The sequence below is a fragment of the Liolophura sinensis genome, chromosome 2, assembly GCF_032854445.1.
Source record: "Liolophura sinensis isolate JHLJ2023 chromosome 2, CUHK_Ljap_v2, whole genome shotgun sequence".
NCBI lineage: Eukaryota > Metazoa > Mollusca > Polyplacophora > Chitonida > Chitonidae > Liolophura > Liolophura sinensis.
In genome coordinates, this window is record NC_088296.1 from 19,805,766 (window position 1) to 19,828,701 (window position 22,936).

Sequence of the window (22,936 nt, forward strand, 5' to 3'; positions counted from 1 at the left end):
CTCTGACCTCGCAGGAAGTTTTTCCAACTCTAATCACTGAACGTTAGAATAACTCTTTACCCATGAGTAAAAGATTCCTAAAAACTGCTTCCTTGTGAATATCAGGAAAAAAAAAGCGATGTGATATCAGAGTTTCTAAATACCGTCAGTATGGCTCATACAGCCCACCATAGTATTGAAATATTTGAATGCCTTTCAATAGTCTTAAAAACATCTGAAAAAAGTCAATGGAAGTATCTTTAAGCATAGCTATCAGTTGTCTGTATGATGAACCTTACTTCATATTTTACCTTTTTAATTTAAAGTTAAGACAAAGACTGCTATGAGATCAAACAACTTCAAAGTCTGAGCATTAGGGCCTGATTCAGGATTGAATCTTCATGCGATTCCAGCTCTTGCTGGCTTCACTGTGGTATGAAGTTGGTGGATTTTTCGCATTATCTGACGAAGAGCAGACTATACTACACTTTGGTTTCGTTCATTCCTTAACCTCATTGCCACCCTGATACTGCACTTTGGTTTCCTTCATTCCTTAACCTCATTGCCACTCTGTGACTGCACTTTGGTTTCTTTCATTCCTTAACCTCACTGCCACCCTGATACAAAATTTGGTTTCCTTCATTCCTCAACCTCACTGCCACCCTGATACAAAATTTGGTTTCCTTCATTCCTTAACCTCACTGCCACCCTGATACAAAATTTCTGAGCGAACTCATCAAAAGTCAATCAAATACACTGACACGAAAAAACTTGCTTTAGAAATTAACATGGCGCTCAATTTTTTTCTTCAAGATTATATATTGTCATATCCACAAGATACTTTCATATTATTCATTCCTCTGTCACTAATTGCTCATCAGATGGAGATTTTAATATATTACATCATAAAAATAAACAAATTAATGTTCAACAGGTGTACTGAGACATGCACTTTAAGCATTTCTCTTGTGCATGAGATTGGCGGGCACAAATTCAAATCCCAAGAATTACCACACAGTAGCCATGTACACAGTGATTTATTTCTTTATTTTTTGATTAGTGTTTTACTCCGTACTCCAGAATATTTCACTTATACGACGGCAGCCAGCATTATTGGGAGGAAAACGGGTAGAGCCCGGGGAAACCCATGACCATCCACAGGTTGGTGACAGACCTTCAAACGTACAGCCGTAATGGAAGCCAGCATGAGCTGGACTTGAACTTGCAGCACTCACGCTGCGCTAGAGCGATAACCAACTAAGCCACGGAGGCCACTTGTAGACAGTGATGGATACTGACTTACTATAAATCAGTAATCCGTTCAATATTTTACCTGAGCAAGACCTAACTGTGTAAGTCCTAGAAAATAATCCCACAGGATTTTAGCAGAACTGGTGCTTCAAACAAATGGCAGTGTTCTCAAAAGTGATGGATGACATCCAAATACCTGTACATATGCAGTAGCGCACGTATCAGGGAAAGCTCATGCTACCAAATTGCTGCTGCCACTGAAGTATGACGCTGAGGACACCAGGCACGACACCCATCCATTCACATTATATGGACACCAGGACAACCAGTGCCGTTTCCTTCCGCTTCATTACCACTCAAAGCTGAACGCCACGCGAGGCTACAAGAACGGTATTGTTACCAACAAGTAAGTCTTTGGTTTGGCCGACCTGGATTTGGTCCTGGGTCTCTCGATTTTGAGGCGGGCACTCCAACCATTTGGCCACTGAAGCGGTCTACAGGGAGAGTAAGCAGTAACCAAGCTTAATATATAAAACTAGACCCAACAGTACAAAATGCTTGATATTTCTAGCTCTTCAGAGTTATGACCTCAACACAAAGTCAAGTCGTCCATTGTGATTTTAAGGTGTGAAATGAACATCCTTGTATAAAAACAATAGAATGGTTGCAGGTGACATCACCACCTTGTAAATCAGCCATACTGGAGTCTTATTAACATGGACTTGTATCGTCACAGTACTCTAATAAGGCTGCCAGAAGTCATGCAACCTCACTATATAGCCAATGATCTCGTCCTACTAAGAGCAACTGTGCATTTATTCTACAGGGCTTATCTCCCTTTGTGTGCTCTCTGATGGTCTGCTTGTTTGTTAAGTATTAATGCAACTGGGCTTGCTCTGCTACCAATAACCACGTTTACAGAGTGAATTAAAGTGCTCAACATGCCAGATGAGCAGATACATCCCCCGCAATTTCGGTACTAGTATAATAAAACATATGGTTAATGCGGTGGGATGAGATATCAGGAATTGTCAGTTCTCAAGAACACCCACACGACTTCTTCAGTGGCCTAATGATTAGTTTGCTCGCCTGAAAGTCAAGAGACCCCGGGATCCGAAGACTTAACGAAATCATGGTACTTGCTTGGCACTCAGTACTGACAGGTTAGAGCAAGGAAACATGACTGGTTGGCCCAGTGTTCATGGGTGTCAGTATAATGTGACTGGGAAGGGTGTCATGTCTGGTGTCTTCAGTGGTACTTTGGCGGCATGATCCCATGCTGCCACAAGAAGACACAATATGTACAAACTCCACACTCACTGAGCATGCTGAACATCACCTTCTCTTGAGCTGCCAAGGCCTGATGTCCCACATAGAATGCACTAACTGAAAATTACATACATGTACATGCAGTAACAGAATAGACAGGGTTCAAAATATTTGGTCATTCCGTCATTTTTGAGAGCTCAAAATAGAAATGATGACTTCATCTGAGCCCAGATTATCCATATTTTTACACATTTGAATAACTGCTCGATATATTTTATCAACTTTCACGCTGTTTTACAATGTCTAACATATTTCACACCTCAAAATGTCAAACAAAAATTGGAAATGAGAAGTTCTGATTTCAAGTCCTGGCTAAATCTATGCCATGCAGAGCCAGAGGGAAACCCACGGTCATTTGCAGCTTGCTGGCTGACCTTCCTACGTATCTCAGGAGAGGAAGCCGGCATGAGACGAATGAACCCACAGGAAAAGCACTGGTGAGAGCTCCTGGGTCATTATGCCACTCTGACATGGTGACCACCTTGGTCACAGAGGCCCCAGCAACGGAAAAATGAGATTTTATGGAGACTATGTATGTCCCAGCTTCAAAGCTGCATGTCTTCTCAGATACTGTGGTGTGGCAAAGCCTTTGTCACACATCTTGCAAACGTAAGGTTTCTTGCCCGTGTGCAAGAGTTCATGGTGGGATAAAGATGATAGCGTGGAAAACTGCTTCTCACATAACTTACAGCTGTAGGGCTTTTCGCAGCGTGGGCGATGACGTGAGCTTTTAAAGCACTTGTCGTTTTGAAACCTTTCTGGCAAAGATCGCAGATGTAAGGCCTGTCTGTTTTGTGCGATAAAAGATGCGCATGCAGGTTACCCGAGGTTTTGCAACCTTTATGACATATCTCACATTTTGTACGGCCTATCTGTTCGATGGATAAGCATGTGTCCTTTTAAATTACTGGGCATTTTAAAGCTTTTCTGACAGATCTCACATGTGTGGGGTCTATCGTCATTATGTGAAACCATGTGGGCTCTCAAACCACCAAGTTTCTTAAAACTTTTCTGGCAAATGTTGCAAGAGTGAGGCCTTTTGTCTGAGTGAGTAAACATATGACCATACAAATCACTTGGTCCAGAGAAGGTTTTCAGGCAAATCTCGCAACTGTAAGGGCTTCTCTCCAGTGTGTCTTGTCTCATGTCTCTTCAGGTGGGACGTGGTGTGATCGTTTTGGACACAGGGTACAAATGTAAGGCTTTTCGCCTGTGTGGCTCCTGATATGCTGTTTTAGATTACCATCCAATGCAAATGCTTTATGCAAATTGGACAGCTGTGTGGCTTTTCACCTGTATGTTTCAAACTGTGCAATCTAAGTGCAACGCGGGAAGAAAACTGCTTCCCGCAAATCGTCACAGACAAAACGTTTCACAGTCTTCCCTTCATGTATTAACTCATGTCGTCTCAAAGAGCCGGATGAGGCAAGCTTTTTCCCACATATCCTGCAAGAAAACGGCTTGGTGTGCGACAACAGGTGTGCTTTCAGGTAACTCGCTTCTGCACACTTTTGTTGCAAATGTCACAGGTGTAAGGTTTTTCACCAGAGTGCCTCTTACGGTGAGTATTTAAGCCTGACAGAGACACAAATTTTCTCGGACAAAGGTTGCAATGATATGGTCGCTCACCTGTATGAGTTCGATTATGCAGTAACAAGACGTATCCTCGAGTGAATTTCTTTCCACACGTATCACATTTAAATCGTTTCTTCTCTTTCGTTTGTGATGACAAATGGCCACATCGACGGAACAGATTTTTAGATATTGGTGGGCAAATTTTACAAGACTTTTTGTTAGTTTGGATGATGTTTGACGTAATCGTACTTTGCATGTGCTTTTTCTTTTCAGCTGTTCTCTTTTCTTTGATCTGGCCAGGTAGTCCGGAAACTATTCGCACCAGCAATTTATCAGTGATGCCCACAAGCCTCTCCAGTTTGACCACAGGTTGGTACTTGGCACTCTTATACCTCTCTTTCGAAATGTCTATAGTCTCGGTTTCTCCCCTAAGAAGTACTGAATCTGTCAAACCTGGTTCCATAACATTACATCCCTGGTTAACATATGTATCTGTACTGACCACTTCTCTCTGTGAATTATCAGAAGTGAACTCGGACGTTCTGAAGTCCATGCCACTGTCAGATCCTCTTGTTGCTCTCTGTTCTACATCAAATTCTTTTTTCGCTTCGACAAGAGTATAATCCTTCATGTTAAACTCTGGTGAACTGCAGGTTCCACCGTCCAAAACCTGGCGAACTACCACTGTCCAAACCTGGAGAACTACTATTGTCCAAACTTGACGAACTACCAATGTCGAAAGCTGATGAATTATCATTGTCCAAAAAAGGTGAAATGCCACTGTCCAAATCTGTTCCTCTCCTGCCATCAGAGTGTCCATTAGTCTTAGTACATGTTAAACCTAGACTGTTATCATACATGGACAGGGCATCCTGGGTGCCATTGTTTGGTGTGAGGATTCTTCATTATTCCACCTCAAATTTGCTGATGAATTGGGCAAATAACCTGTACTATCGTCCGTTTGATACACTGCCCTACAGCCGGTGTCAGCTGTACATGAATCCCCTGGCTGAGGAAGCCCAGTTTCTGTTTCATAAGAAACTGGTTCTGTTTTGATTACAACACAGATTCCTTCATTCAGCTCAGCAGAGACTGCCTGGAGTCTATCATTGGAGTAATTGCTGTTGCTGGCCTTGAAAGATGTCTAGTTCTTTCAGCTTCATTTCGCTGAGCTTTCTCTGAAATTTGTCTTCTAAAGACTATATTCTCATCGTCCTGAAGAGAATGCATTTCTGTCTTCACCACTGCTAACACATTAGGCTCAGAGGTGAGAGAATGCCTGCTTCCTTGCCAACACCTGGTTCCATGCCAACATAACCCACCTCCAGTTCATCATGCTGCTCATCAGGTTCAGTCTTCACTATCTCAGCTGATAGAATGGAAAAAATGTTCATCCTCTCCATGGGGAGTTAACAGGTTGTACTTTTAGACAATTTACTGCCAGTGTCCATTCAGTGTTAGCTATGTGGACCTGAAATCAACAATGTAACATTTATTTATTTATTTATTTCTTGATTTATTTATTGATTTGATTCGTGTTTAACGCTATGCTAAAGAATATTACTCTTATATGACGGCGGACAGCAATATGATGGGAGAAAACCAGGCAGATCCCAAGGGAAACCCAAAACCATCTACACATTGTTGGCAGACCTTCCCACGTACAACCCGAGAGGAAGCCAGCATGAGCAGGACTTGAACTCACAGCGACTGTATTGGTGAACAGTGTAATAATGTATTACACCTGGTTTTAATGTAAATATTACTAACAGCTATGTTACTTAGTTATACAAACCAGAGGTGAAATCTCTGAACACATTCCGCGATTCTGCCACTGTGCGCGGCAACTGAAAGCCGGGACTAAGCAAGATGTACACTTTCTGGCATGTCTGAAAAGCGAGGGTAATATAGTACAATTCTACTGCTAAACCTACCACATCGCTATGCTTCAACCTGGCAACAGCTGAGATTGCACTGAAGTGCTTGGAGAGCTGCATCAAACTTATACTCTAAATACCTCTATATGTATTCTTAGTGAAACCCACATATTGTTTGGTCGTTGGCCTATTCTGATTACAAAAGAGCATTTGATGACTGGTATAATAGCAACAGTAGCCCTTTAGTGTGTTGGTTTACGTTAAGCCAGAATCTTCAAAACAACTCCCGTCCGGTCAAGATATATGTACTAAAATCAATGACTGATGTATGCAAAAATTTAGCATGTATCCATAGCTAAATCAATGGGACAGTTTTCATGCAATCAGCATTTATATCTGCATTTGTACCTCTCATCTGGGTTTTTATCCCGTCATAACTAAATGGGATATACCTGGCATGTTGCGTGTGCGGGCGACCTGAGAGGTAAGAGCCATAGTTGACACCACTTTTGGACTGCAGCCATTGTTTAGAAAGGCCTTATCAGACATGGCGGTGAATCGGTGAAGAGAGGAGTTGAAGTAACCAACTCGGGCTAGATGTTGATAGTTTTCGCAAAGATGCAACAGTGTACACAATTACAAGCTCAATTCCCAATACAACGTTCAACACCAAAGTACATCATTCTGGTAATTTGGCTTCTCCTATAAACCACACACTAGGATAAGCGCATGTTGTTGTTGTACCATTTTGAACAAACTTTTGTGAGATATCATCTCGACTTGTCCTTACTTAAATTTAAGAGGCATATAAGTGCATTCTCCTAGTTCGCCAAAACTGTTTCTAATTCATTTACCTCTGGATTTTCACCTTGCCGCTGCCTGAATCTGTTATTCAACACAAAATACAACCCAAACTCTATTCTTCTAAATTGTGGTATATAACGCGCGTACAGTCGCGCCACAACAGGCATCACATCGAAATTCCTAACTTAAATACACAAACGTCGACTGGTTTATTCCAGGAAGCCAACCTATCGCCTACATATGCCCACATCCGTCATTAACTGGATTCACGATGAGATATTAACTTGATTGCCTAGATGGAAATGATACGTTCTGAATACCGGTACTATTTTTTTTATTATCAATCCAGAAAATGATATGCAAATGAACAAACTGAGTAGCGCTAACTACAGTGTATACATGTACACGGTTTTTCAAGTGGTTGGGTGTGTGTGGGGGGGGGGGGCATATATATGCTATATAAACATACCCATATGTTTATCTGTGATGAGGGACTACATGCAGGTTAAAAGTTATAACTTACGAATAGGCTACTTTGGGTCCTCACACAAGGATTACTTTGCGGTTTAATAAAGTATGATCGGGTTGAAAGTATGTATATGATCAGAGCTTTGGTGCCCCGACCATTGTTCATTCATTTATTTATTTACTGGTGTTTTACGCTGTACACACGATTATTTCACTTTTACCTCGGCGGTCAATGTGATTACCCACGACAATCCGCAGGTTGTCTCAACCATCGTTATCTTCTTATATAAACCTGAAGTTTGTGATACATGGAGACTTTACATCCTGTACGTAGGCCTACGTTCTGTCACACTATAGGCCTACTTGTTTGGTCTGAAGTTATAAAAAAGATCATCGATGTGTATGGATCGAAGTATCTACCGGTACGTCTCCTGGCCGAGTTATCTTTGCGTTCCTAAGTCACTTTTGGGCGCCTGCCCCATAACACTTAGAGCAACACGTACTGTGCCAAGCCTTGGAGAGTTGAAAACGGGGTATGCAAAGCAGCCGTATCGGTCACGAAAAGTGCACGAAATTTAAAATGAGTCATAATTAAGTTTCAAAGGTGAACAAGCCAAGCCCGAAGCACCATGCCGCATACTGGTATTCAATATCGGCAAATATGCCTATATATGCAGGATCCTCCCCCCCCCCCCCCCCCGGAAATGCCCCATGGCATGCAATGTCTTGAATGTTTCCATGCCTAAAGATGTTTCCACTTAATCCGAGGTTTGATATTTATAGCTCCTACGCTAAAAAAATTAATTTGCTAAAATTAACAGAAAGTTTAATGTTTTTTGATTCTGTCCATATAATAATTAGCTTTAGTTAGCGTTCGTTGGCGTTTAAATATAGTCCTGAAAAGCTGCATGCGTTTTGTGGGTCTTTTGTAACTGTCAGTGTGACGTAGTTTTTGCTTCTTCTAGTGAAGTTGGCTGCCAACGAATAACATGGCTACAGCTAGCGGAAATTTCAAACCGATGCGCAAATTGTAGCAGTCGTCATCATGTTCAGTGTCATTTACCTATTTTCGCATCATAATGTTGTATTATTCTGTAGACTTTTTCTATTAGGTTCAGCGAGATAAATGAGTCGCTCTATTCTGAGTTTTGTTATAACTTGTATTACCACTCTTGCGCTTGTAGTTTTACATGAAGTTATGTGACGATGTGCTTCAATGAATTGTTGTGCTCCGAGTCAACAGAGGTAATCAAGTTTATCACGATTACTGATAACTGCGTTATCATATCGTTTGCAACAATGTTGCCATACTTTTATTTGTTAGGCTTTATGATTTGTGTTGAGAAAATATAATGGCGCGCATACCTTGCCTGGAATTTACTGTGTACGTGTGTGTACACTAGACTGTGTATACTATTTTTTTTATTTGATTGGTGTTTTACGCCGTACTCAAGAATATTTCACTTATACGACGGCGGCCAGCATTATGGTGGCAGGAACCGGGCTGAGCCCGGGGGAAACCCACGACCATCCGCAGGTTGCCTGACAGACCTTCCCACTTACGGCCGGAGAGGAAGCCAGCATGAGCTGGACTTGAACTCACAGCTACCGCATTGGTGAGAATCTCCTGGGTCATTACGCTGTGCTAGCGCGTTAACCAACTGTGCCACGGAGGCCCCCGACTGTGTATACTAGTAACTGTGTACGATAATACCTAACAGCCAACGTTCGGACTTAAAGATACATAGATGTGCATTATTCTCTTATCTACACTAATTGTTCGTTGTATATGTTTGAAATGAACATATCTGTGTAACATTACTTAAGTCACATTCTGTGTTCATAGGGTTATTCACGGGAGCAGTGAATAAAATTATACTCATGAAGACCTCGCCACAGCAAATCGTGTGTGTTTCGTTCATTTCTCCTCGTCACGTTAGACCAACATGATATTATGTTCAAATGACACAATATTGTGTTATTATAACAGAATACATTATAGCATCACTCAGACTGTTAAATTTAACATTTATTTTTTGAGTGTAGATAGAGATAGTATAGCAGCGATATACAGCGTGTAGCCTGTATTGTTTTCAACAAATCTTCACATGTGGCCTCTTTGATTGATTTGATATGTGTTTTACTCAAGAATATTTTCACTTACACGACGGCGGCCAGCATTATGGTGGCAGGAAACCGGGCACAGCCCGGGAGAAACCAACGACCATCCACAGGCTGCTGTCCATGCCTTCCCACTTACGGCCGAAGAGGAAGCCAGCATGAGCTGGACTTGATCCCACAGCGACCGCATTGGTGAAAAGCTTGGTCATTACGTTTGGTCATTACGCTGCGCTAGCGCGCTAACCGGACTGAGCCTCGGAGGCCCCAACATGCGATTGTGACTCCGATTGCGTTAGTTCATGTGATTACTTATCGCATTTATTGCAGGATTTTCGTGGGGTCTCCGTGGCTCAGTTAGTTAGTTCATGTCCAGTTAATGCTGGCTTCCTCTCCCGCCTCTCCCGTCTGCCAGCAACCTGCGGAAGTTCGTGAGTTTCCCCCGGGCTGTGCCCGGTTTCCTACCACCATAATGCTGGCCTCCGTCGATTAAGTGAAATATTCTTGAGTACGGCGTAAAACACCAATCAAATAAATAAAATAAATAATACAGGGTTCCCACGGCCTTTGCGTTGACAACTTCGTTTACCGGCAGGCCAACCTGTAGGCCTACAATCTACTATAGACCACATCAATCTCTCAAGCAATAAATTCCTCGTCCGATGCGTTAAAAATGGATCGTGTTCCACTCGCTCTGCGTTAACTGGTATCCAACGTATTTATCTAATTCAAAATCTTGGAACCATCGGACGAGTCACACAATCTCATGTTCGTGGAAACACACGATTAGTGATCGAAGGTGTTAGCACGCCACTGATCTATGAGCCTCCCACGAATTCGGTCGCTGTGAATTCAAGCCAGCTCATGGTGGCTTACTTTACGCAGGTTGCTGGCACAGCCTTCCACGTACAGCCGTGAATTTCTGCCAGTTTTCTTACCACCATAATGCTGACCGTCGCCGTATAAAAAAAAAATTCTTGAGTACACCGTAAAACACCAATCAAATAAATAAACAAATCGACTCTTCCAATCGGCCATCGTGCAACACCTATGGGATCTTGTGTTTGGTGTACTGATAACTGTTTCATGCAATCAAGATGTTTTCACTTCGACACCTACATTGCGATGGCGTAGTTCTACGGGTGAAGGGCTGCCCGGGATAAACCACAGACCTTTGGCAAGTTACTGACGAACTTCTCAATGCACAGACTTCCACGCTTGTCTGAGTTCATTTTACACTGATGGTAGCAGACTAAAAAAATTGATTTGTTGATTTTAGCAGAGAGTCTGTTGTCTGAGTGATTCGAGAATGTATTCTGCTATTGCACCAGATTCTTCTGTTTGATATTTATATAACACACATATTCGTTTAATTCAATATAAAGATTCTGTTCGACTGACAGGATGTTATGTTGAGTATGACAGAATATTATGCTATAATAATAGAATACATTCTAGCGTCAATTTTCTGTTAAAATTAACAGATTCTTTTTTTTTTTGAGTGCACAAAAAACCGTTATTTGCCAGGTACATACAAGTATCGCGGTTTTCCACTCTTTTACTCCCACAGCTGACAAACTTTCATAGCATGGCTACGTTTGCTTGACGTTCATAAATTAATGTTTTCGGCAGCTATTTGTCCCTATTTTTCAATTTGTCCCTATTTTTCAAGAACAAGGATCCTTAAACTTGACCCACTACATTGTTTTGAAACATAATTGGAGTTTACAATTATCGTATGTGCTGTGAATTATTAAAGTGTTACATATGAAATCTGCATGTAGTGATGATAAATATATTGATGTGTATACGCAGGGGTTTAATTTCGGTCAAATACTTCAAATGTATGTACATGTACAAGAACATACAAATAAGCTTGAAGCTCAGGCTAATAACCGTTGTTTTTTTTTATTATTATTTTTTTTATTATTTAATTTATTTGATTGGCGTTTTACGCCGTACTCTGGAATATTTCACTTATACGACGGAGGCCAGCATTATGGTGGGAGGAAACCGGTCAGAGCCATGGGGAAACCCACGACCATCCACAGATTGTTGGCAGACCTTCCCACTTATGGCCTGAGAGGAAGCCAGCATGAGCTGGACTTGAACTCACAGCGACCGCATTGGTGAGAGGCTTCTGTATACATTACGCTGTACTATAGCGGGGTAACCGACTGATCCACGGAGGACACCTCTTAAGTTAAGATATAACTTAAGTGAATATAAACAACAAAACAAATGTAAACATAGCTTGCTGACTAAATAAATAGGTGACTGAATAAGTACTCCTTTAGAGAGAGGTCTTGGGACGGAAGAGGCGTAAATTAATACTCTTTCATGTTTTTGTATTTTTTTTTCTTCTAGTAAATCTAGACGGTATATATACCGTCTGTCAAGGGGGCTAACATGCGTTACATATAGAATACCACAGCAGGAAGTAATTTCGTTTGTAAACATATCGCACCAAGAAATAATATTTATGTAGAAAACGGAGTGAAAACAGTGCTTTAAGTAGCGTCTGTCTGAAGAGATATGTTGTCTTTCCCGCGCTGTGCGTTTTCATTGGATACTGTAAAGTAATATTCATGAGCCTCGTTTTGACGTGCATCTTGTTAACGGCAGACCTGACTCTCCACGTACTTGTTCCGATAATGATAAGTAAGTGATATTTATTTATGTCTGCCAATTTGATTACTTGCATCTGAGTAATTAATCGAAAAAGTCTTTGATATAACTTGATACTTGTAAAGAAATGTTGTTCTTTTCATCTGAGTAGGTAAACGAGCTTTGTCAGTTTGTCTAACCTCTGTTAAAGATTTATTACAACAACAACAACATAGCGGTAGCTGAGAACACTAAGTCAGATGCAGACGTACTCATTCAATTCAGCAACTGTATACATCAACTAAATCCACAAGGGCATAAGTGAGGTTAAATTGCCAGGAGCAAGAACTGAGTCCGTCAACTCAATGGGCAAGTTACATTGGAATGAGTACGAAACTCAACAGTAAAGTCCTAGTTGAGGGATGTAACTCTCTGTATCGACCAGCACAAAGTGCTGGAAGAGTTACGGGGAATAACTGCTTTTAATGTGTTGGATCGACGGTAGGCCACATTTATCGCATCTTCACACGTGCATTAAATTTAGAATCTTAAATACATTTTCAGAAGCTACACACAGTGTGGCCGCTATCTTGTCTGAGGGGCCTCCGTGACGCAGTTGGTTAGCGCTAGCACAGTGTAATGACCCAGGAGTCTCTCACCAATGCGGTCGCTGTGAGGTCAAGTCCAGCTCATGCTGGCTTCCTCTCCAGCCATATGTGGGAAGGTCTGCCAGCAACCTGCGGATGGTTGTGGGTTTCCCCCGGGCTCTGCCCGGTTTTCGCCCACCATAATGCTGGCCACCATCGTATAAGTGAAATATTCTTGAGTACGGCGTAAAACACCAATCAAAAAAAAAAAAAAAAAAATCTTGTCTGATAGTCGCACATACAAGCCACATGAGTGATGTGAGCTCAGAAAAAAATTAAGGTTGTTCAAGGGAGATAATACCAACGGCAATCATTATAGTAACACTAGGCAAGTCCAGTCGTCCATTTCCAGGTTCACTCCCCTTGTTGTCAATGGCCCTTCAGTCTCGTTCGCTCTCTCAAGTGGTCAAAATGGGAACAGATGGTTTATGGCCACAGTGGGTTTAGCGTAAGGAAAAGGTATTTGTATTGTGAATTTGTTCAGTCGCCATGGATCGTTGTTGGTTTGGCAAGTCTCAGAACGGTTCAGTTGATTATGGAGACCACTTGGTTGACATTGATTTACGCTAGGAAGGATTTAATGTGCATGTGAGGATGTGGTAAATGTGGCCTACTGTTGATCCGACACATTAGAAGCAGTTATTCCATGTCACTCTGCCAACACTTCCTGTTGGTTGATACAGAGAGTTACATTCCACAACTAGATGGACACAGACCCCCATTACAACTTCCGTTTTTCAGTAGGGACGATTGTAGTTCTGTGTATTTTAGTGTGTAAAGTCTTTTTTTTTGCTGCCAGCCTGCCGTTTTTGGTGTACAGGTGCATGCTTGGTATCAAAATGATGAAAATTGTCTAAGCTTTGGGCAGGTATGAGTTTTAATAATGAAAGTTTGAAATTCTGGGCGAGAGGACACAAGGAGACAGGTGGTGATGAGGCTGCGAGTGATGTCCCCTTGGCGTTGCTAGGCACCCCTCCCAGCTGCCGGCATGGAAAGGTCCAGATTTTGACGGTCAACCTATGTCAAGATTTTTACAGCTTCTTTCTCACAGGCTGGGCTAGGTATGCACCAAAGCTTATTGGCCTCGGAATGTTTGGGACTGAGCTACAGCGCTAAACGTTAACATTGTCGCTTATGGAAAACTAATGGGGGTCTGTGGCCAGATATGGTTCTAGTGCAAGACTACATGTATGTCTTGTAGAATGAAGCCATCTTGACTGACTTGATGTTAATGAAATATTCTTGGATACTACAATACAAATTGCACCAACAAACTAAATCAGCACTCAGAAACACTAAATTATGTGGCTGGCATCATGGCCATGCTTCATTGGTTTAGTTTCTCAAATTAAATCCTGAAACATTTTATTTCTTGTAACGTTTATTGCGCAGAAAGCACCCATCTCCTTACCATTCTTCAAATTTTAATGTATTTTACAACGGTACTCTGTACATTGCAGCTATAGCTAAATGATTTATTGATTTATTTGATTTATTTGATTTATTTGATTGGTGTTTTACGCCACACTCAGTATTTCACTTATATGATGGCGGCCAGCATTATGGTGGGAGGAAACCGGGCAGAGGGGGGAAAACCCATGAACATCTGCAAGTTGCTGGAAGACCTTCCCACGTATGGCCAGAAAGGATTATAGCTAAATGAAATGATGTGTTTATAGCTATCAATTGTAGTACAGTTCATTGAAATTCAAAGTAGCTCCATTCAGTTTAATGATACACAGTCAGTGTAGAAGAGTACCTATAGTAAGAAAAGTACCCATAGTATCTGCTATATCAGTTTTTTAACCAGTCAGATTTTCTTTCTGTGACATCTTGGGAGTAATTGCAGAACAGTATGTACATGTTTGTCTACATGGGTAAATATGGACCTTTTGCGTATGGCCAACTCTGGTTGCAGAAATCGCATGCATGTGTTGTAGGGCTGGTCTGATTACTATCTTAACACGGATCAATAAATCAGGAGTTATGTATACATTGAACCAACATACTGATGCTCAGGCTACCAAAATTATTTTGACTATTCCCCTGATAAGGGCTGGCATACTTGGTTTGATCAATATGATAACCGCTATTATAAATGACCCAAAATTTTGCCCATGATGAAGGCTTACATTCTGACAGATTTTGAAAGTTTCCATTCCTTTTATAAAGGTGTTATGCAGATTGTTAGGAATAAAGGGTGATATCCTTCGGGAAAATAATAGAAAGTTTCAGCACCAAAGGTACTATTTTATGACACTTTTTTGGATCAGAAAACCGTAGATCATTTGCTGTATGCATGATGTCCCTAGTTATTCGCATTAACATGATTGTTATGACAAAATGAGGGTTAATATTGCTTATCCTAATATCAGTTGCAGGTGTTCAGTGCTGAGAGCGATGCAATGGAAGGTGTCCAGGGAAGTTCAGATGAAATCACTGGAGAGGACACAGCAAACACCCTGCGCATTTTGTCTGTTGAATCTATAAAGAGTGAACCTTCAGAGGAGACCATTGTGTGGGACAAGACAAATACTCAACACAAGACAAATACACAACACATTTTATGTGCTGAATCTGTGTGTATAAAAACAGAACCTTCAGAAGAATTTACTGTGGTAGCAAAGAAAAATGATCTGCACATTTTGTGTACTGAGTCTAGTAATACAGAATCTGCAGAGGGAACCAATTTGGTGGACACGATCAACAGTTCACATCTTCCGTTTGTTGAATCAGCACAGACTTTACCCTGTAGACTGAACGATTTTGTCATGCCGTCTGTTGAACTCCCTGTTGAATCTGTTCAAGGGAGACTGGTGCATGTTAAAACAGAAAATCTTTTTTCTCATGACCAGCTTGCTATGTGTAAATCAGAAGTGTCTGACGAAACACAGTTATCTGTGTTGGGAGCAAACCAGATCTCTAGAGAGCTTCACGAAACAGTGAAGACGGAACAGAGTGAATTCAGTGAAGAGATCTGTGTCATCATCAAGACAGAACCCATAGATATACATGAAGAAGGTAGGAGTGCAGATGTCGGTAATCAGCAGTTCGTATGTGAAGATAATCGCTCAGGTAAAGCAGGTGTTTGCACCTCTCCTTGGAACCAAAGTGATAGGCATTCGTCTTTTCCGGAAATCCTGCCTACTATAAATACGGGAAATACAGGAAATTCAGGAATCCTTCCAGGAATGCCATTAGGAAACCCAAGAGACTACACCGACATATCAAGAGGAAACCAGAAAAACCTCTCTAGCATATCACTAGGAAACTTAGGAAACTGCACAGACACGTCCAAAGGAAATTGGGGAAATGTCCCTGGTAAGCCAAGAGGAAATTCAGGAAACCTCCCTGGCAAACCTGGAAAAATCATTCATGCTGCAGACTCAAGCTGGTCATGTGTAGAAAGTTCAACAGATCTGGATCCATCCATGGCAGACAACAGCAGTTTCCTAGACTTTGTCACGTCTTCTTTTGTGGAAGTTGAAGAGTCAGTTATAGGCCAAGAAGATTTCAAAGAACTTCAGTCGAGCTACAAATTAAGGGTGAAATCAAAGGAAAACTCTGTTAGGAGTCAAACAAAACTTCCTGGTAATGATACGTGTACTAAACAGGGATTAAATGTTTCCGTACAAGGAGGAGTAATGAGTGACACTTGTAACGCCATGTACAGGACTGCCAAGTACCAGCCTGTGGTTAGGTTGGAAAGACTGGAGGGTGTACATGTGAGTGTTAAGTTACTCAACCATGCAGCTTCTGAAACACCCGGCAAGGGGAAACAGGGGAGTATGGATGAACAGGTGAAAATGAAACTTACAAAGGGCGTGTGTAAAACCAGTTTACAGTTAAAAGGTTTGGAAATGGACCTCAGAAAGCCTTGCCGTACAACCAGTTCCAAGTCCGGTTTGTCATCTCCACACAAGAAAATACCCTTTACCTGCAAAATCTGTGGGCGAACGGTTACACGACTATACGGCCTGCTTATACATATGAGGACTCATACAGGTGAGCGTCCATATTCGTGTGACAAATGTCCAAGGGCATTCACCTGTCTGTCTAGTTTGAACGTGCACCGAAAGCTGCACACAGGTGAAAAACCTTATGCCTGTAGCATTTGCAACAAACGATATATATATTCACACCTGTTAAAAGTACACATGGGATCTCACACAAGGCCGTATTCATGTCAGATATGTCATAAAAGATTTCCTTCTATAAGAGTGCTTAGGGCTCACAAAGTAGTGCATACAGGAGAAAGGAAAAAACCTTTTAAATGTGAAATTTGTCAGAAAAACATGATTTCTAAAGTTGCCCTTGTGCAGCATTCACTGATTCACACAGGTGAGAGACCCCACAGCTGTACCATTTGTAAGAAAACATTCACTTTGAGGGTCAATCTGACGCACCATTACAAAATTCACACAGGGGAGAAACCGTACGCCTGCGCCCATTGCCCTAAACGATTCATATCATCCTCACATTTAAAGAGGCATACAGTAACACACACAAAAGTGAAAGCCTTCAGCTGTGACATTTGTCATAAGAGATTTTCAGGTCGTGACACCGTGAGGTCACATATGCATACGCACTCGGATGAAAGACCACACACCTGCAAGATATGCCAAAAGAGCTTCAAGACCAAAGGTGCGTTAAGAGCTCATATGAGATCCCACACAGACGAAAGACCGCACAAATGTGGGATATGTTGGAAAGGCTTTAAGCAAAAAGGTAATTTAAAAGCGCACGTGCAGATACACAGTGGTGACAGGCCATACATCTGTAAGGTTTGTCACAAAGGCTATAAAACAGAGGGCAACTTGCGAGTGCACATGGTGTCACACAAGGTTGCAAGACCTTTCGTCTGTGAGATTTGTCAAAAAAGCTTCAAAACGACATGTTATTTAAAGGCACACATGAGAACACATCAAGATAAGAGGCCATATGCCTGTAGCGCATGTGGGAAAAAGTTTGTTACGCTTGCCTATTTGACACAACATGAACTTCTTCACACAGGTGAAAAACCATTTGCCTGCAAAGTTTGTGAAAGAAGTTATGCCACTCCTCAATATCTTAGAAGACATGTCTTGAAAATGAAACATGAATAAGAATTGTTTTTGTTGAGAAACATGAAGTAAGACTGGTGGTGTTTGTACTGTGATCGATTATGATTTATGTACAGGACTAAGTGGTTTTCCACTCTGCAACAACTTTATTGAACTGAGCTGGAATTGGTGTTGACTGATCAAGGGATTACACTGTAACAATTTTTTTAAAACAGAACTCTGCATGTTTAATATGACAAAGGACTGTGTTTATCAGTTGGAGTCTGGTTAGTCAACAGAACTGTGTGGTTATTCAAAAGGACTGTGTGGTTATTCGACAAAACTGTGTGTTTTCTCAGCAGTTCTGTGTGGTTATTCAAAAGGACTGTGTGTTAATTCTACAAAACCGTGTGGTTTCTCAACAGATCTGTGTGGTTTCTCAACAGATCTGTGTGGTTATTCAAAAGGACTGTGTGGTTATTCGACAGAACTGTGTGGTTTCTCAACAGATCTGTGTGGTTATTCAAAAGAACTGTGTGGCTATTCAAAATGACTGTGGTTTCTCAACAGATATATGTTGTTATTCAAAAGGATTGTGTGGTTATTCAAAAGGACTGTGGTTTCTCAACAGATCTGTGTGGTTATTCAAAAGGACTGTGTGGTTTCTCAACAGATCTGTGTGGTTATTCCAAAGGACTGTGTGGTTATTCGACAGATCTGTGTGGTTATTCAAAAGGACTGTGTGGTAATTCTACAGAACTGTGTGGTTTCTCAACAGATCTGTGTGGTTATTCAAAAGGACTGTGTGGTTATTCGACAGAACTGTGTGGTTATTCAAAAGGACTGTGTGGTTATTCGACAGAACTGTGGGGTTTCTCAACAGATCTGTGTGGTTATTCTAAAGGACTGTGTGGTTTCTCAACAGATCTGTGTGGTTATTCGAAAGGACTGGTTATTCAAAAGGACTGTGTGGTTATTCAACAGAACTGCTTGATTATTCTAGAGAACTGTGTTCTTACTCTACACAAGGGTGTTACTCTACAGGACTGTGATGTTTCTCTACAAGACTGTGCAGTAAGCTACACTACAGGGCTGTTGTCCTTCTACAGCGTTGTCACTTTTGTAAAGGAATGCAAGGTTATGCACAAGACTGGTGATTGCACAGGGCTGTGTGGGTTTCAGTCAGTAACAGTGAAGACTGTAAAGGTTGTGAAGTTACTGCATGAGCTTGAGTGGTTGCTACATTGGGTTGTGCAGTTACTGCATGGGGCTGTGCGGTTGCTGCATGGGCCTGTGCGGTTACGACATGAGGATGTATGTAAATTTTTTACAACCGGAAATCAAAACTGAGTTTTTTTTTTTTTCTGGTCCAGATTGAATTTAGCTATATTGTATACACAAACTATAACCTGGTATCGAGTTTAGTTCCACTTTGTGAACGTGAAAGTATATATGATATACATGTACCAGTATATATGTGTGTGTATATATTTATGAGAGAAAGTTTCATTTCGTGTGAGGGTCATTTTTGATCATGATTTTATTGTTGATACATATACTTTTACAAGTATGTTATCCTGATCGGAGTTATACATTGTATAATAAAACAGTTATAAACCATGGTGATGCATGTTGAGTTGTTGGTTGTTATATTAAAGGAAAGATAGGAACTAACAAGCATTATATCAAAAGTATAGATGTGCAAAATATAGAGATAAGGCTTATCCTGCTCAGAGATATATAATGAAACAGTTGTAAACCAGTTAAGTGGTTGGCTTTATCAATATTAGAAGAAAGAAAGGAACTAACAAATATTACATACCGAATAGACATATATAGGACTACAAACACAAAAACAAGGCTTATTACAATCAGAGGTACATTTGTATTTGTTATGCGCTGCAATTTATTTTCGCGGATTTACTTCAAAGTTGAGTTCGCGGGAGTTAATTTTCGCGCACTTAATTAAGGAAATACCGGTATTGAAAAAAAAAATCTTAACACTTTAATTTTCTGAATTATCATATGACCGAAAGTACACATGTACGTCAAACAGGTATTATCAAGAGTGACAGTAATCCTAATTTGTTTCCTGCAGTGTCGCTAGTCCTCGTAATCTGGATCAGACATTAAAACAGTGGAGGATGCGTTCTCCCCGACTGTGAGCAGTATTCAAAGAGCCTAAGCGGTGTCACTTGTTTTCGCTCCCGCCTTAGACTGTCGAGTGAGTACTTTTAATGAAGTGGCGAAGTGACGTTGCCTTTTGTGCAGTTCTACGTAAAACATATGAATTCACCATTATTGGAGCCAGTCATTCACGCAGTCGTGCAACATGATAAGTTGTGGATTGTTTTCGTTTTTAATCGTCCTCAGTAGCCGGTCAGAAACCGCTATTAATCATAACGTACAGCTGTCAAACGTCCATTGCGTTGTTGAATACAGTTCATTTATTTATTTGACTGGTGTTTTACGCCGTACTCAAGAATATTTGACTTATACGACGGTGGCCAGCATTATGGTTGGAGGAAACCAGGCAGAGCCCGGGGAAAACCCACGACCATCCGCAGGTCGATGATAGACCTTTCCACTTACGGCCAGAGAGAAAGCCAGCATGAGCTGGTACAGTTCATAATTCGTTAGAAGCTCGCTCATTGGTCCACAGGAGACACAGCCAATGGTATAGCGTGTTTCAAAGCGACATTCATTGGATGCCAACACCACTTGTATCTACTTTTCTTTCACTTTCCTGGCATACCGAAGATTGATCAAAGCAAATACGAATGGACTCTCTCCTTGTTTTATACCCACTAAACCTAATCACCATAGTTAGTTCGAATGTATTTAAAGTCTAATACCCCAATATTCTGTTTTAGTAACGTGTCTAAAAGCTCCCTGCCGGCTGTGTGGTTGCCACATGAAATAGACTGTGGTTACTGCATGGGATTGACCCTGGTTACTACATGGGATTGACCCTGGTTACTACATGGGATTGACCCTGGTTACTGCATGGGATTGACCCTGGTTACTACATGGGATTGACCCTGGTTACTACATGGGATTGACCCTGGTTACTACATGGGGCTAGGTGTAGTTACTAAAAGGGGCTGTGTGGTTACTGCATGGTGTTGTGTGGTGACTGCATGGAACTGTGGTTACTGTATACCTTTGTGGTCACTGCATGAGAATGTGATTACAGCATAAGATCGACTATGTGATTACTGCTTGGCACTGTGTGATTACTGCTTGGCACTATGACACGGAGTAGGCAATTCATCGGGCTGTGTGGGTTCTGCATTTGCCTAGTATAATTTTAAGTCACTCTTGTATCCTGCAGAAATTTCCTCCCCATAGTGTTACTGTGCTTGAGAAAGCATTGTGACAGCTTTGTGGTCAAAGCGCATGACTAGGCCGCTTTTGTGAAGGGATTAGTATCTCCTTGCAGCTTTTATGGCTTAGATAGTTTTGATAGTGTAGAGCCCATTCTGGTGGGAAGAAACCGGTAGAAATCCACGACCATCCGCAGGTTGCTGACAGACCTATCGTATTTTAGGTCGTTCAGTAAGATACGAACGCACAGTGTCGACTGGCTTTTATTGCCCTTTATGATGTGGATAAGCTGCACTGATCAAGTGAATATGGTTTAAGAATTATGCTTAGATTATTTAACCTATTTATTTATCTTAAAGCTTGTGGCCTGTGGTTTGGGAGAGAACTAAATTGCATTTTATTAAAAAAAAAACTGTCAGAAATTATTTTCGTCTTAAACTCGTATGAAAATCTTAACCACAGAACTACACGTTTCCTATTTTTGTTTTCATCTTGAAAATATGTACTCTATTCTAGGGGAATTTCAGTGCTCCAGTGTACCGGTAACCTTTTTTTTGAAAACAAATGATGGAATTGTTAAAATTTGTTAAAACATTTTAAAGTCAAGATTTTATGCTTACATTTGTTCATTTTCATTGGGAGTAGCGTTTCATGCGGAACGTTAGAATGTTTCATTTTATATATACTTTTGCTTACAGGAAATCGCAGTTTCGGGTAACTGACTTTTCGCAAAACAGCCAAGGTGAATGTGTTGGGCACGTTCGCGGAAAGTAAGCAAACTACAAGAAACTTCGTGTGAGACGATCCCGATTTCCCCGAGAACAGCGTGGACTGGTTGTTGGCATCCATGTATGAACGTAACATGGCATTATTTTGCGTCAAAACATATGCCCGGTTTAGGAAATTGTAATGCTGCCAAGAAAATAGCTGTCATCACAGCATTTTGAGTAATTTTAAATCAATGACGTCTAAGACATTAGAGACCTTTCGTTAGAATTTAAAAGTTCACTTCGTAATTTTTGACTAGAATAGGCAAACTAATTCAAATTTGAAGTTAGAAGTTACAACGTGTAACTTTCAACTTAAGGTCTCTATTGCAATTGACATGACTGCGTTAGTTTTACCTAACTATGCTGAAGCCATGGTGCTACGGGGGTGTAATTTGCTACTGTTTAAGCATTTACACAAAGTTAGAACAGAACCGTGATTGAAGTAAATTAACGTTATATTTCACCGGGTACGTGCGACCATTTGCCACCTATCACACTATAGACACTGCTGCAGATATCCATGTTCTACGATTTTTACTGTATCGTTCATCCCGAAGAGTATTCTCCCTTTGTATAGGAATTGACCAACTGTCGCGCTGGTGAAGAACCACTGGTGCGGCAATGCAGGTATCGAGAGGAACCTTCTCCGTGTAAGAGGCTGGTGTATTTGTAGGCCTAATCGATTTTACCAGTCCTCTTCAAAGGGAACCAAACTTAGTAACAAGCGTTTCAGAACACTGTTGTAAGGACTAACAACTCCGGAAGGATCTTACTTTATTCGTTTAATTGTTACTTAATGTCATACTCAAGATTTTTTTCAATTTAACCGTGGCGCTCATTTTCATTGGTGGAGGAAACCGGAGGAACTGAGATAAACCAGCGACCTTTGGCAAGTTACTGACGAACGTTCTCACATATACATGCACACCATATTGGAGGAAGGTTAGCGGCCTTCACCGGACAGACTACTCCAAAGGCATTGGCAAATTCCCGGTGCACGGCCGGCTATACTAACCAGTACCAGTGATTTAAATAACACCGGTGGATAACGTCAATCAAATAAAAAGATAATTAAATAGCAGTACGAGTCAACCAGTGCTGGTCGTTTTATTGAAGTATGGAGGGGACAGTGCCAGTGATTT

General features: G+C 41.1%; 1 protein-coding gene and 1 pseudogene across 1 annotated transcript; one reads left to right on the top strand and one right to left on the bottom strand.

Moving 5' to 3' along the window:
- Nucleotides 1-3,053: 3,053 nt before the first annotated feature.
- Nucleotides 3,054-6,946, bottom strand: LOC135462563 (zinc finger protein 226-like; annotated as a pseudogene).
- Nucleotides 6,947-12,028: 5,082 nt separating this feature from the next.
- On the top strand, nucleotides 12,029-19,105 carry LOC135462730 (zinc finger protein 678-like). The gene is made up of 2 exons (XM_064739957.1): nucleotides 12,029-12,062; nucleotides 15,031-19,105. Exon 2 carries the CDS (start codon nucleotides 15,061-15,063, stop codon nucleotides 17,758-17,760), a length of 2,700 nt encoding a protein of 899 aa, XP_064596027.1. The 5' UTR covers nucleotides 12,029-12,062; nucleotides 15,031-15,060; the 3' UTR covers nucleotides 17,761-19,105.
- Nucleotides 19,106-22,936: the final 3,831 nt, after the last annotated feature.

Coding starts and splice junctions, on each gene's coding strand:
- LOC135462730 (XM_064739957.1), top strand. CDS start 15,061: ATGGAAGGTGTCCAGGGAAGTTCAGATGAAATCACTGGAGAGGACACA.